This window comes from Salvelinus alpinus, chromosome 11, assembly GCF_045679555.1.
Source record: "Salvelinus alpinus chromosome 11, SLU_Salpinus.1, whole genome shotgun sequence".
Taxonomy (NCBI): domain Eukaryota; kingdom Metazoa; phylum Chordata; class Actinopteri; order Salmoniformes; family Salmonidae; genus Salvelinus; species Salvelinus alpinus.
Window position 1 is genome coordinate 24,517,664 of NC_092096.1, and position 16,219 is coordinate 24,533,882.

The 16,219-nt window shown below is 43.6% G+C and overlaps 1 protein-coding gene across 1 annotated transcript in view; it reads left to right on the top strand.

Annotated features, from left to right (window-relative positions):
• LOC139533786 (collagen alpha-1(VII) chain-like) overlaps positions 1–16,219 on the top strand; it is a gene marked incomplete at its 5' end in the record, with an annotated part of 59,206 nt that overhangs the window by 34,023 nt on the left and 8,964 nt on the right. Inside the window, 27 exon segments of the mRNA XM_071332155.1 lie at positions 960–1,049; positions 1,216–1,272; positions 1,440–1,493; positions 3,873–3,932; positions 4,042–4,095; positions 4,271–4,306; positions 4,474–5,082; positions 5,225–5,260; positions 6,144–6,170; positions 6,362–6,421; positions 6,957–7,082; positions 7,607–7,678; positions 7,765–7,800; positions 7,903–7,962; positions 9,241–9,285; positions 9,560–9,595; positions 10,214–10,249; positions 10,334–10,390; positions 10,578–10,649; positions 10,834–10,905; positions 11,010–11,045; positions 11,174–11,254; positions 11,370–11,423; positions 11,518–11,571; positions 11,826–11,888; positions 12,077–12,139; positions 12,288–12,404. Of these exon segments, the coding sequence (XP_071188256.1) occupies positions 960–1,049; positions 1,216–1,272; positions 1,440–1,493; positions 3,873–3,932; positions 4,042–4,095; positions 4,271–4,306; positions 4,474–5,082; positions 5,225–5,260; positions 6,144–6,170; positions 6,362–6,421; positions 6,957–7,082; positions 7,607–7,678; positions 7,765–7,800; positions 7,903–7,962; positions 9,241–9,285; positions 9,560–9,595; positions 10,214–10,249; positions 10,334–10,390; positions 10,578–10,649; positions 10,834–10,905; positions 11,010–11,045; positions 11,174–11,254; positions 11,370–11,423; positions 11,518–11,571; positions 11,826–11,888; positions 12,077–12,139; positions 12,288–12,404 (2,163 nt within the window).

The window sequence follows — 16,219 nt, forward strand, 5'->3', positions numbered from 1 at the left end:
ATTTATATTTTCTAACTTCATCTTCTTTATGTGTTTCTTGGTTGATTAGAATTTCCCAAAAGAAAGCCCTGCCCAGTGTTCAATAACATGAATACATAGTCAGATTGTGTCATAATAATGATTGGCCAACCATCTTAGTGATCTGAGCACTTGTCATCACTGCGTACGTTGAGATATTTCGTCTGACTAACAACTGTGAACATTTCACCAGTGCAAAAGGTACCACAATTCCAATTTTAAACATGAATTATTCGGCCTGCGGTATAAAAAAATATTTAAAGACTTAAATAAACTAAATGAATATTTGACTTAAAGATTTAACACAACTGGGCCAACTTACAATGGAAGACATACATACTGTATCCCAGCATGCATTGTGGCATGACCTCTGAACTTTTCCTGAATGGTAATGTCAAGAGCTGCAACCAAAATGAACTTTTCCAATGACACTTTTAGCTCACTGGGCTGCCCATTACCCACACCAATACTTTGAGTCTTATAGCAGTGCCCTGATTGTGTTGTGGTAGTGATCAGCATAGTGTGGGAACCCTCCTAATTCAAACTCTCCAAACTCAAATGATTACTGAGTTAAAAGAAGGTAGCTGAAACTCAATTACTCTGATGCAATACATGTATTAATGAGTCCATCACACACATTCATGAGGAGGGTGTGTAGTTGACCTTGCATGTGTACATCTCTAGAGACAAAATGAGGAAGTCATACAGTTGATTAGGGTCCCCACCCACTTCCCTGAGAATAATTAATTACTAGGAATTGATTAGTTTCTGATTATATGCCAGTGTATTGATGACACACCACACCTGTTATTAATTGTGGTTAGCGTGTCGAACTCAGATGACTGTCTCACTCACCAGTAATGCTGTCATTATTTTGTTACGTTTGTAAAAGTGTTTTAGAATGGAATGTTTTTCATAGTTTTTCTTATTTTTTGTTGAAGGATTCCACAGATGCTCCCTTACTGTCAATGGAAAAGCAAGGGGAGTTTGAAATCACAACAGAAAGCACACTACATGGAATGAGCAAAGAGGTGAACACTTTTTCTTTGCCACTGTATCTCTAGATATAGAAAAATGATAGTTAAGACAACTGATAGTAAAACATGTCATTTTCATTTTGACCTTTGAACCAGGAAATGTACAAACGGCATTCTGTCCAGTAGTGGTCATTACTGATTATATGTCCATGTTTGTTAGAGTGGCCTGACAACTTTAGGTCCATATCCATCCCAGTCACCGGGAGACAGCGAAAAGGTATGGAACTGGAGCTCTTTTCCTGAGATACTTTGTCAAGTGCAAACTGTGTCAAGCAGAGCCAGCACCATGGACAGCTCTGAGTTGAGTGGTAGAAGGCTATGTGACGTGTGTGTGTTTGCTGTATTATATATTGTTCTTGAAACATGCTACACTTTGTTCCAAAGCAGGGGGAATTCATCACACCTATCCTTCCCAGCACAACGGAAGAAACAGAGAAGGTAAGTCTGTGACTGACTGTATGACGCTTTACTGACCATGATCCTGAGGGATATGGGGTGTAAATGGACACAACTAGACTTCTATTCGTCTTTACTAACCATGATCCTGAGGGATATGGGGTGTAAATGGACACAACTAGACTTCTATTCGTCTTTACTAACCATGATCCTGAGGGATATGGGGTGTAAATGGACACAACTAGACTTCTAATCGTCTTTACTAACCATGATCCTGAGGGATATGGGGTGTAAATGGACACAACTAGACTTCTATTCGCCTTTACTAACCATGATCCTGAGGGTTATGGGGTGTAAATGGACACAATTAGACTTCTATTCGTTTTTACTAACCATGATCCTGAGGGATATGGGGTGTAAATGGACACACCTAGACTTCTATTCATCTTTACTAACCATGATCCTGAGGGATATGAGGTGTAAATGGACACAACTAGACTTCTATTCGTCTTTACTGACCATCCTGAGGGATATGGGGTGTAAATGGACACAACTAGACTTCTATTCATCTTTACTAACCATGATCCTGAGGGATATGAGGTGTAAATGGACACAACTAGACTTCTATTCGTCTTTACTAACCATCCTGAGGGATATGGAGTGTAAATGGACACAACTAGACTTCTATTTGTCTTTACTAATGGTGTTTCAGACCATGCATTCCTCCGTTGGACTGTGGGTGTATGAATGTGATGCAAAGTGCTTTGATCCAATGATTATCATTGGCATTCCAATACAAAGGTTGTAGGTAATTGATATCATTTATATTTTCTAACTTCATCTTCTTTATGTGTTTCTTGGTTAATTAGAATTTCCCAAAAGAAAGCCCTGCCCAGTGTTCAATAACATGAATACATAGTCAGATTGTGTCATAATAATGATTGGCCAACCATCTCAGTGATCTGAGCACTTGTCATCACTGCGTACGTTGAGATCTTTCGTCTGACTAACAACTGTGAACATTTCACCAGTGCAAAAGGTACCACAATACAATTTTAATTTTAAACAATAAATATTAGGCCATCGTTATAAAAAAAGTATATAAGGACATTTGATTAAAAGATTGGACACAACTGGGCCAACTTGCAATGGAAGACATCCATATACCAGCATGCATTGAGCATGACCTCTGAACTCTGCGTGAATGGGAATGTCAAGAGCTGCAAACTAAATATGAACTCTTCATGAGGGAATTTATACATTATTTATATATTAAAACATTTTTTCTGTTTTTTTGTTTACTTTTTTTTTTAAACACAGGACCTTTCCTAAATCCAGAAAGATTGAGACTGTAGATTTGTAAGCACAGAGTGTTTGTATAAACTGGGAAGTGTATCGCTGGTGAGGAGCAGTCTACCCTTAACCTGACCAGCATAACATGAGGAGGGACTTCGCTTCGTCGCGCAATGATGATGTAATTTGTCCAATGTCACTCGTCCAATGCCACTTCTATGACCAGAATGGTGTTTTATACTTAATCCAAGTACCTAAAAGATGAACAATACATAGGTGAAGCTAAGTTAAATCAAGACAGTGTATTATATAACGATTATTGGACTAATAAATTCTTCCATCAGATGTCAGTGTTATTTTAGCATTGACTTTGCATTAACTAACTTATTTATGAAAAAAGTTCAAAATGTTACATTGGACCTGAGCTATAGTATAGCTTCTCTCTGTCGCTTCAGTATTACAACAGTTTTTACCTCCTCGTAATTTGTTCAACCATATTCTAATGTTTTCAGTGTATCGCTGCTTATCAATTCCTCAACCAAATGTTATTTATTGAAAACATGGAAATAGATTGTATTTTCTTCCTTTTCTGTATTAGTTACTACTTTTTCAATGAAATGTGTTTCCATCATATTCTTCAGAATATATAGTATTGAAAGCTGTTTTCACTGGTGAAATGTTGTCAGTTTAAAGTTCTCCCTTTGTATTTAACCTCTCTGTGTGCATGTAAGTAAATGTTCAAATGATCAAAAGTCTTTGTGTCTTCTTTCATCTAACATGAGCCTGTAATCCATTTCTGATACTTCATCATCTGAAGGGACATAGACACTTGATCCAGGGCTGCGCACGGACGCACGCACACACTCACCCACACACATACTCACACTCACACTCACACTCACACTCACACACACACACACACACACACACACACACACACACACACACACACACACACACACACACACACACACACACACACACACACACACTACTCACACACACACACACACTCATGAGTGGGACACTACGGCTGTAGGCCAAGCACCATGGGAACTCCCCACAGTGGTAATGGCACATCAATGACTTATAATCAATGACTCATGAAGTGATTTTGGGAATTGGCAGGCGAGACCATCTCATGTCCGGGTCAGATTAAGGAAGAGCGCCCCCTGGCCTGATTACATGGTAAGTACACAGAAAAAATATGGACTACCATTAGAATACAATGTAAGAGTTCATCATTTTTAGAAAACAATGGCATTTGCCAGAAATATTTGAGTCTTTGCTGTTTCAGGCATACATGCCAGGAACTGCCGGAGGAAGAAATCGATACCATGACGGACAAAAAGTAAACAGATTTATTTACTAGGGATATTTTTCTATTACACTGATATCAACTACTCATAGGTTGTTATCAAATCAGCAGTTAGCATGGAGGGAATGGCACAGGGAATGGGTTCAGAGAAGTTATTACATGGTCAAATCAAACAACGTGTGAACATTCCCTCTTTCTGTTTTTAAAGTCACAGTCGGGAGCAAGAGGTTCCAAGAAATTACATGTAAGTGTTGCTCAGCCAAAACATATTGGTGAATTGCCCAACGGAAGGACCGTAGTTTTGATGCACTTTGAACATCAAAATAAATCCATATGAATTAATCGCTATTTAAGTCCAATGAATTGAGCAATCAATCAGTAAACCAACCAATTTCTTATTTGTGGTTCCAGAGACAGAAACAAGAAAACAGAGACCCTCAGCCTGACCCTGAATCCTATACAGAGAGGGAGGTGGACTATGAAACAGAAAGAGACTGGGAGACACCAACAGAGATGGAGGGAGAGAGAGAACCCATAGCAGCAGAGGAAGAGACACCATGGGAAAGACATAGAGAGAGGGAGATGGTAGAAAAGAAAGGAAAAGAGACGGAAGGAGAGATATACCATGATGCAGAAAGAGAGGGAGAGGAGGAGAGAAGTGGCGACTCTGAGTGGGACACAGAGGAAGACAGTGAATACGAGAGGGAGAGAGAGGGGGAAAGGATGGAGATGGAGAGAGAGAGGATAGAGCTTGAAAAAGAGAGGGAAGCAGAGTTGGAGTTGCAGAGGGAGAAAATAGAGAGGGAGAGACAACTAGAGAGGGAGAACGTGGAAAAGGAGAGAGAGAGTGAACTAGAGAGCGAGAGAACAGAGATGGAGGGAGGTAGAGACCTGGACAGGGAGAGAGAGGAGTGGGAGAGACGGAGGCAGGAGATGGAAAGAGAGAGCGGAAGACAAGGAGAGTACGAGGAGGAAGGAGGAGTGAGACCCTATCCAGGGCCAGAATATGACTATTTGAAGGTAAACACACACACATCCCCCAATCAAAGTGCTGTGAAGATGACATGGTAAAAACACCTGTTCTGTTACCGTCATCTATCACGCATTTCTATCAGGTTCCTTTTTGTGTTCCTTTTTGAGTGGTTCCTTCTGTTTTCTAAAGGGTGCACCGGGTGAAAATGGACTTCCGGGACCGAAGGTGACTACCAATCATTTTCAAATAAAACAGTGTCTTCAAATGGAGCGAAAGAACAAAATGTCCTGAATCTGCCCCCATATCTCTACAGTACCACGTTGCAATAAGGAATCCTTTATACATAGTTTGTAAAGGCTGTATAAGAAGTGTGTAGACAATGTATTATTAATGTGTTGATCAGTGATACCTTGTGCATGGCAGACAGTTCACACCACCAACATGACGAGAACTACATGTTTTATAGTCTGTAGCTCTCTTAGAAATCAAGTCAAACCTTTAATAAAGGGTACCTTCATGTAATTTCAACCCAATCTGTCCTTACTTCCGTACACAGTGTCAATGTCACCAGGTCACAACATCAAACGTATCCTCGCTCCCCTCCTACCCTCGTCTCATTATCAGTGTCTTACACACACCCACACAGACACAGACACACACACACACACACACACACACACACACACACACACACACACACACACACACACACACACAGACACAGACACAGACACAGACACACACACACACACACACCTATTTACCTACCCACATCTTCCCCTATAAGTTTGTCCATGTCTCTCTGCTCTCCTGTCAGTCAAACCAGCGCTCAGAATGTTGGTCTTTGATGTCCCCAGAGTTCTATTTCTGATCCCCTCATTACTCAGTGGATTAATCATGTGGTATTAATAATTCCGTCTGTTAGTTGGCGGCATCGATACAAAACATATCCTTGAAAAACTCTATGGACTTTTTTCCCCCTCCGGCTGTCTGAATGTGATGGTACTATTTTGGTGCACGAGACGCAGACAGAGACATATGGAGAGAATTCACTTGAATAACAATCACTTTGTAACTGATTTGTTGACAATTCTCTTCGTTCTACCAGGGGGAACTTGGTGAAAAGGGACACAAGGTAAATGCTTTTCCAATTCACTAATGTGATAGAGCAAAGCCCGAACCAACGTCTTTTTAAGCAATCATGTTTTGAACATTTAACTATTTTTATTTATTGAAATATCTAACTAGAAGGACTCCTGCACACTGTACTGTATATTTGCAAATGAAACGTATCCTATTGACATCGTTGTGTTGTTGTGCTTTTAGGGTGAGCCAGGTATTGGCCACAGAGGTCCTGTGGGACAGGCTGGTCCACCCGGAACTAAGGTAGACTCCCACACCATCACTTAGCTCTGCCCCTCTACTTAGTCAAAATCTATTTAGCTTTAACTGGCTTCAATTGACAATTTTGTCACCTGAGGGCCTGATTGTTGCTATGGAGATACAATAGTCTGGAGGAAACACTGAACTTCAGTAGCTGCTAGAGAAATACCAACACTGTCCTTATCTGTCTCCTATTAGCTGTCCCGCCACCCTCTCTCTGGGATTGTCTTTCTGTCTCTTTCTTTGTCAATTCATTTATGAATTGTTGTTATCTTCCATTTACAAAGCAAAAACACTCGAACGTATGGAATTAATAACTGCAAGGGAATTATAATTGTAGTTATACCAGTGTAGTTATTAGAGAAATGCAAAAAAAAATCCCTTTCTATCTTTGTTCCTCTGACTCTTCTTCTCTCCTTCTGTCTGTCTGCCTATCTGTCTCTCTCTATCTCTGTCTCATTCTCTCTTTCTGTCTGTGTCTGCCTGTCTGTCTCTCTTTCTGTCTGTTTCTGCATGGCTCTCCTACTCCCTCTGTCAGGGTGAGCCTGGTGAACTGGGGCCTTCTGGTGCTCAGGGTATCCAGGGAATCCGCGGTAACCCCGGTATCTCAGGTTCTCAGGGCCTGAGGGGCCAACCAGGAGACCCAGGAGAGGCGGGGAGAGAGGTGAGGAGCTCCCCGACCATCCCTTCAACCTGGGGCAAGGAGTTTGTCCTGATTACTGGAAGGCTTTGTACTCTAGTTATAAGAAACTCAACACCTTATTCTGTAGTTTTAATAAACTCAACACCTTGTACTGTAGTTTTAATAAACCCAACACCTTGTACTGTAGTTTTAATAAACCCAACACCTTGTACTGTAGTTAAGAAACTCAACACCTTGTACTGTAGTTTTAATAAACCCAACACCTTGTACTGTAGTTTTAATAAACCCAACACCTTGTACTGTAGTTTTAATAAACCCAACACCTTGTACTGTAGTTTTAAGAAACTCAACACCTTGTACTTTTAGTCTATTTCCTGGTCAGATCATGTATTCCAAAAAATGTTGCAGCCACATTTTTGTCAAATTCACCACTAGCCAGAAAGCCAGAACAAAGATATATGTTTTCAAAGAGCAAAAATACTGCCTACTAAGTAGGAAGATAATTGTGATAAAGTATGATGTGTACTGTTTTTGTTCATCTGTAGGGGGACAGAGGTAGAAGGGGTAAGAATGGATCACCCGGGACTCCAGGAGCTAAAGGGAAACTTGGAATAGAGGTATGGTGAAATATAACTTGCCCTAGGCATTGTTTGCCTTCCTATGGTTATCATGTAACATAATGGATGCTTTCTGTTTCTCAAAGGGTCCACCTGGTCTACCTGGTATGAAAGGAGAAAAGGTAAGACATTAGCCTGCTTGGTGGTGGTGTTGTTGTTGTCGTTGTCATGTTGTATATGAGGAGATAATAACATTAGCATTCACTTCTTCTTGTTCCCAACAGGGTGAAAGTATCCCGGGGGAACCAGGCGCCAGGGGTGTGGTTGGGATCACAGGTCGCAGGGTGAGACGGAACAATGGACTTAATTACCTCAGAGAGATGGAATTAACCTCAGAGAGAGATCCGAGGCAGCATTGTAAAAAATCACAACAGGATGGCACAATATGCACACATTTACACTGAACATAAATATAAACGCAGCATGTAAAGTGTTGGTCCCATGTTTCATGAGCTGAAATAAAAGATCCCATACATTTTCCATATGCACAAAAAGGTTATTTCTCTCAAATTTGGTGCACAAATTTGTTTACATCCCTGTTAGTCAACATTTCTCCTTTGCCAAGATAATCCATCCACCTGCCAGGTGTAGCATATCAAGAAGCTGAATAAACAGCATGATCATTACACAGGTGCACCTTGTGCTGGGACAATAAAAGGCCACTCTAAAATGTGCAGTTTTGTCACACAACACAATGCCACAGATGACTCAAGTTTTGAGTGTGCAATTGGCATGCTGACTGCAGGATTGTCCACGAGCTGTTGCCAGATAATAACATTTCTCTACCATAAGCCGCCTCCAATGTCGTTTTAGAGAATTTGGCAGTATGTCCAACCGGCCTCACAACCGCAGACCACTTGTATGGCGTTGTGAACAGGGTGCCCCATGGTGGCAGTGGGGTTAAGGTATGTTATGGTATGGGCAGGCATTTTATCTATAGCAATTTGAATGCACAGAGATACCCTGATGAGATCCTGAGGCCCATTGTTGTGCCATTCATCCGCCACCATCACCTTATGTTTCAGCATGATAATGCACGCACGGCCCCATGTTGCACGGATCTGTACACAATTCCTGGAAGGTGAAAATGTCCCAGTTCTTCCATGGCCTGCATACTCACCAGACATGTCCCCCATTGAGCATTTTTGAGACGCTCTGGATCAACGTGTACGACAGCGTGTTCCAGTTCCCACCAATATCCAGCAACTTCGCAAAGCCATTGAAGAGCAGGACAACATTCCACAGGCCACAATCAGCAGCCTGATCAACTCTATGTGAAGGAGATGTGTAGCGCTGTATGAGGCAAATGGTGGTCACACCAGATACTGACTGGTTTTCTGATCCACGCTCCTACTTATTAGTTTTTTGAAGGTATCCGTGACCAACAGATACATATCTGTATTCCCGGTCATGTGAAATCCATAGATTAGGGCCTAATTAATTAATTTAAATTGACTGATTTCCTTATATGAAGTGTAACTCAGTAAAATCTTTGACATTTTAGCATGATGCATTCATCTTTTTGTTCAGTATAATATTTGTGATGTGTTTGTTTGTGACAGGGTGAAAAGGGCATTGCAGGAGTCTTAGGAGCCCCAGGACACACTGTGAGTTAACATCATCACCTTTCATGACATGAACAGTCCAGAGGAGGCCGGTGGAAGAAGTTATAGAAGGACGTGCTCATTGTAATGTCTGGAATGGAATAAATGTAACGGAGTCCAACGTGGTTTCCATATGTTTGATGTGTTTGATACTATTCCATTTAGTCCATTCCAGCCATTATAATGATCCTGTCCTCCTATAGCTCCCCCCACCAGCCTCCTCTGGTACAGGACATTTGTTTCATAGCTACCTTTACCTTTGACCTCTTTTACTTAGGGTCCAAAGGGCTTCCCGGGCAGCAAAGGAGCAAAGGTACGTTGACGGTTACTTCTTTGATGGCATGATCATTTTGGTAGACTATATTTTTAAAATGTATGCGATTGAGTGGGTCTTACTAAATACTTTGATATTTTAGATTTTCATACACTCATACTTCCATTCAGGTTCTCCAGATACTTTAGATATTTTTACTTCAGAGACAGTTTTAAAGATGGTTTTGACAGCCCGGTGTTTCAGCGTTCAGTCAAATTCTCTGCTCGTTCTATTGAAGTGTCATAACTCTAGTCACTTCTGTCTCTTCAATCCCTATTTAGAACCCTCTTTAGAACCCTCTTTAGAACCCTCTTTTTGAAACATGTTTCTACACTCACCATGTGGCCAGTCTATTTCAATTAACTTCAGTCCATTTTTCTGTGTATATAGGGATGTGGACAATGAAAAGACAATGTTTTTATGTAACTACCTGATACAGCCATATAGTATATCGTTTGTGTTTTCTACACACAGACTTCAAATAAATTGTGTCTCATAAGCCCATACAGGCTGGGCACCATCTGGTGTATGACACTAAAATACAAATACTGTCAATCAATCAATTATTGTATGAATGTTATAAGCCATTGATTCCTTTCATAAAATATATTTTCACAGGGTGACAGAGGTTTAACAGGAATACAAGGAGAAAGGGTAAGCCAAACATGACATAAGTACTACACAAATAGTGTTTTGTATATGATTAATTCATATATGATGTACGTTCTTTATGTTTAGGGAAGCCCCCTCCAAATCCAGGGACCGAGAGGCTACAAGGGCTTAAAAGGAGAAGGGGTGAGAAACAAGTCCCCTAAAACAAGTCCTCCACGATGTATTTTGAATTCTAGTTTTAGTTCCAGAGCAATCCTCATTAAAGAAAATGTTATTTTAGAGAGACAGCTTTTGCATTTTCGCTTTGTGTGTTTTTCCCTTTTAAGACGCTGTTTATTTGTTGTTCTGTTTGTTTGGTTGTTTGTTTCAGGGAGAGCGAGGCTCCCCAGGTTTCGATGGAGATAAAGGAGAGAAGGGCGAGGATGGGCCCCCGGGGTTCAAGGTGCTTCCTAATGATTGATGACAGAACATTTTATGTGGAAAAAGAGGGAGAAACAAAGATTGTTAATAGATGTAAAGAAAGAGAGACAAACAACAACAGAAAAAGAAAATACATTTCCCAAAACATGGAAGACAATGCACATAGTGTTTTCACATTCAGCTTTTTGTTTGTTCTACATCTGAAGGGCCTCAAAGGAGAGGCAGGGGCCAAAGGAGCCATGGGGCTGTTTGGGGCCCGTGGACCAGTGGGCCAAAAGGTCAGTAGGAAATAAAGCATGTATCAATCTACAGGCTACATGGAACCACTGTTATCAGATCTATGCTTCTTACGTGTATGCTCACTGTTGTTCTGTGCTTCCAGGGAGATACTGGCGAGCCTGGAGTCAATGGAGAAGTGGTGGGTATTTATCTAACACACTTTAACAGTTTAATATATTAACAGTGTCTGTATAACTGTATATATACTATGGTGGCTTGGCATGTGGTCAAAAACAGGCTTTGTTGATTGGCTTGTTGTTGTCACAGGGTCGTAACGGGGACGATGGATTGGATGGAGCCACAGGAGCCAAAGGAGACATGGGACTCCAGGGACAGAAGGGAGATCAGGTGAGGAGAGTGTGGCACAGAGCATAGAATTTAGAGACAAGACAAATAGAACCTGTCATCTGTGATTCATTATACAGTAATTCTGTTCTGTTCCGTTCTGGTATTCTATTCCTAGGGTGACAGAGGTGAACCTGGCTTACCGGGGGATACTGGGCAGACAGGAGAGAAGGTGAGGGCTTGATCATAATGTATTAGGCATGTTAATGAGATAGTAATGCAATGATCAAAGGTAACTCTTGGTGTCGGTTGTGGTTGCTGCACAGGGATTCCGAGGCCTACCTGGACGCATAGGAAGCACTGGGCTAGATGGAGAAAAGGTGAGTTGCCTGCTGTGGGATTCAATACAATAATCACAACAACACAATGTGCTCCAGGAAGCATCGTCAGTACCACTGACCAACAAAAGTAAATGTTTACAGTAGTGCCAACTAGCTGCCATACGCTGCATACAATTTAGTATACGGTTCAATTGTCTGACCTAGTAGGCCACAGTCAGACTATGGTCAATAGTTGCACAGTTTTAGACACAGTTTCAGTGAAAATGTAAGTATTTAATTGTTGTTTGACACAGGGAGAGATGGGTATTCCTGGAACCCCAGGACATCCAGGGCTTAATGGACTCACAGGACGGAAGGTAGGCACACACACACACACACACACACACACACACACACACACACACACACACACACACACACACACACACACACACACACACACACACACACACCCACACCCACATCCACATCCACATCCACATCAAAATCATTCTCAGTAATCTTCTGAAAAGTGTTGATTGTGATGTTTTGTGTTGATGTGTAGGGTGAAAAAGGGGACGGGGGTATCAATGGAGTAGAGGGAGCACCAGGACTAATAGGAGAGAAGGTTTGTTGAAATCACATGTAAAACAATATTGAAATGATGACTTAATAGTCTATGTACTACAGAAGAATGTGGAAATATTCATATAGTTCTTGAAGAATTATGTTTTTCTCCCATCATGCACCATTCATGTTGTCCCTGTCTTGTGCAGGGCGCCACTGGTTTCCCAGGGTTCCCTGGGTTTAAGGGGTCAGCAGGGACACCAGGAAATGATGGAGTGGGGGGGCGACCAGGACGTAATGGGTCCAAGGGAGAGACAGGAACCAAGGTAGATTGAGGTTGCCTTCCAGTCAAGGTTATTATAGTAAACAAAAACTGAAACTAAAATAAAAAAATAAAAATTGAAAAACTTTATAGTAAATTGAAATACAAATAAAAAACATTTGAAAAACTAAAACTATACTGAAACTATCATATTTGCCTGCAAAACTAACTAAAATAACTAAACTTTAGGCAAAAATCTAATTTCAAATGGTGTTTTCGAGCTTCTGAATCTGAAGGTATAGGCCTAGCTTGTGCATCACTAGCCATCACTTGCTAACAGGGAAGAAATCCAAGTGCGAGCACGGAGCGTGAGTGGGCCAAGCTAGAACAGCTTGTGAAGTTAATGGAGCCCTTCGCAATCCACACCGACCAACTTCAAACTGACAGCCAAACTGATTTGGTGTCGTGCCCTCTCAACCTTGAGGCACACTTGCAGTCAACTACTGTTGCAAAACAGTTGGCACAGGTCCTCCTGAAGTCACTGCATGAGTGCTTCGCATGCATACTGAATGGCAGCCAACTTCAATCCAACCCCTGCAGCAGCTTGCCTGATGGACACAAGTGTGTCTCTGGCACTTCGCTCAACAGAGATGGAAGGCAGAAGAATCTTTTGTACTTCTTTTGTACGTGCAAATCAGAGAGTACAGCCGTGGACCAGCAGGACCCCAGGAAGAATCCAGCAAGCATCTTGACCACAGTGCTTCAGTAATATAGCTTCCTCGCATCGAAGATTGTGTCTGAGGTCACGGTTCAGTCGGAGGGTCAAGCTGACAAGGCATTAAGTGCCCGGTGTGAGCTGCGGAAATACCTGGAAGAGGTAAAGGAGGGCATGTTTACAGAAACTAAATCCTCTAGAAATGAAATAGAAAAGTTTTTATCAAACTGAACATAAATAGAAACTAGTAAATCAACTCTGAAAATGAACTGAAACTAAACCGAATTTCAAATAAATATCTAAAAACAAATATAAATAAAAACTAATCTTAAATCGCCAAACTATAGTAACCTTGCTTCCGGTAACCTATTGTATATTAGTGTCATGGAAGCACAATTTTGTGTGTGTCTGTCTGTCTGTCTGTCTGTAGTGTGGCGTACAGCAGGTCAGCCACCAGAGGGAGACTCGTCGAGGCCTGGTGACAGACGGAGTATACATGGCTCCATCTGTTGGACGATGGCGATGGCTCCATCTGCTGGACGTGCCAGGTCTCGACGGGCTCTCCGGCCAGGACTAATTGGGGCTGATTGGGAGTTGGTGAGTAATCAAGGGCTGATTGCTCACCAGCTGTGCAAGGCCCATAAAGCTGCCAGAAGGGCAGCACACAAGGGAGTGGGGGAAGAAAGGCCTCCCGTATAGTTGGGGACGGTTGCAGAGGTATGAGGAGGGAGTTCAGTTTTTGTGCCCGACAGGATACAACAAGACCCGGAGCCCAAAAGACGGTATCCCGGAGAGGGTCTCATAGGGGAAACATATCCTTTTCTTTTTGATTTATTATTTAAATTAACACCCTTGAAACCGAGTTTATCCTACTCTGTCCGTGTCTGATCTGTGTAAACGTCTTGACCAAACCCCCTGGTCTCCTACAAGTGGTGGAGAATGCGGGCATTCTGATAACGTGGTCAGATCAGGGTTGACGTTTACACAGCATCGGCATGGACGAGTTGATAGCTCAGTTCGTCCGGACCCAACAAGCACAACAGGCGGTTCAGGAACGAACACTGGAGGAACAGCGACTACAAAACGTCCGCGTCGTTGAGGAAATCAGGAAGCTGCAAGGAGGAGTGTCTCCTGAATCACATCCCAACCAGTTTTTAATCAAGCTAACGGAAGACGATGACATTGAAACATACCTCTGTACGTTTGAACGGACAGCGCTACGGGAAGGATGGCCAAGGCCGAAGTGGGCTAGTCTGCTGGCCCCGTTCCTCTCTGGGAAAGCCCAAAAGGTGTACAGTCGAGTGGGAGGATCCAAACTTGAAAGCCGCCGCAAACCAAGTGATAGCGGTGGATGGACAGCTACTTCCGGGGGTGAGTGACTGGCGATACCCCCATTTCCAAATCAAGAATAACCTTTTATATATCAGGTGTCGCGCCAACAGGGGGAACTTCGAGAGGTATTGTTGCTGACCCGACGGTATGTGGGAACCATTCTTCATCTGGCCCACACCCAGCTGTTGGGGGCGCACCTGGGAATGGAGAAGACTAGGGAACGGATTGCCGCCCGGTTCCACTGGCTGGGATGAGGAGGGCCGTGGAAGACTACTGTCGCCGCTGCCCGGAGTATCAACTCACTACCCCGAAAGCCCACTTCCGAAACCCATTGGTCCCCCTACCGATCATTGGGGTGCCCTTTGAACGCATCGCCATGGACATAGTGGGACCCCTGGTAAAAACAGCACAAGGACACCGGTACATCCTGGTGATAGTAGATTATGCCATCCCGTATCCCGGGGCCATTCCCCTACGGCCGGGTGGGCATCCCAAACGAGATCCTGACAGACCAAGGTACTGAGTTTATGTCCCGCCTAAGGAAAGAGTTGTGTGCTCTCCTGCAGATCAAGCAGATCCGGACCTCCGTCTTTCACCCGCAGACGGATGGGCTCATCGAGCGCTTCAATAAAACGCTCAAACAAATGCTGCGGAAGGTCATCGAGCAGGACGGGAAGAACTGGGACCAGCTACTACCCCACCTAATGTTCTCAATCCGAGAAATACCCCAGTCCTCCACTGGGTTTTCCCCTTTCGAACTCCTCTACGCGCCCAAGCCCAGGTCTACAATCGGGGAGCCCAGCCCAGAGAATTCCAGGTGGGAGACAAGGTGTTGGTCTTAATCCCCACGGCTGAAAGTAAGTTCCTGGCAACATGACATGGGCCATACGAGGTGATCGAGAAGTTGGGACCTGTCAATTACCGCGTACGGCAGCCGGGGAGACGGAAACCCCAACAGATTTACCACGTGAACCTGTTGAAGTGGCACGAGAGGACAGCCTTGGCCGTGTTATGGTCGGGACCCAGGACGCCAACGGTACCAGTGGTGGTCCCGAGCAATGAGGACCTCGACCGGCCCAGAAGCAAGGGCTCAGGGAGCTCGTCGATCGGAACACAGCGGTGTTCTCTGAGAAGCCGGGCCGCACGACCCTCTTTGAACACCACATCCGTACCCGGCCCGGGGAAACGGTACGTAAGAGGCCATATCGGATTCCGGAGGCCCGAAGGAAGGCCGTGAAACAAGAAGTGGAGGCTATGCTGAGGATGGGGGTCATTGAAGAGTCCCACAGTGCATGGTGCAGCCCCATCGTGTTGGTGGCCAAACCGGATAGTTGCCTCCGCTTCTGTAATGATTTCCGGGGTGTGAACGAAATAAGCTTATTCGATGCCTACCCCATGCCGAGGGTGGACGAGCTCATCAACCGATTGGGAAAGGCCTGGTACATCAGCACCCTTGACCTGACCAAAGGATATTGGCAGGTACCGTTGGCAGCCTCCTCCCTGGAGAAGCCTGCGTTCTCGACACCAGACGGTTTGTATCAGTACCGAGTGCTCCCGTTCGGTCTTCACGGAGCCCCGCCCACATTCCAGCGACTGATGAACAGAGTGCTTCAACCCCACCAGCAGTACGCAGTGTTCTATCTGGATGATATCATCATCCACAACCAAGGTTGGGAAAAGCACCTGACGCGCCTCCAGGCGGTGCTGGACGCGCTCAGACAAGCCGGGTTGACCGCAAACTCCAAGAAATGCAAACTAGTGTTTGAGGAGGTGGAGTACCTGGGGTATTTGACCGGATGGGGGAACATCAAGCCCCAGGAGAGGAAGGTTCA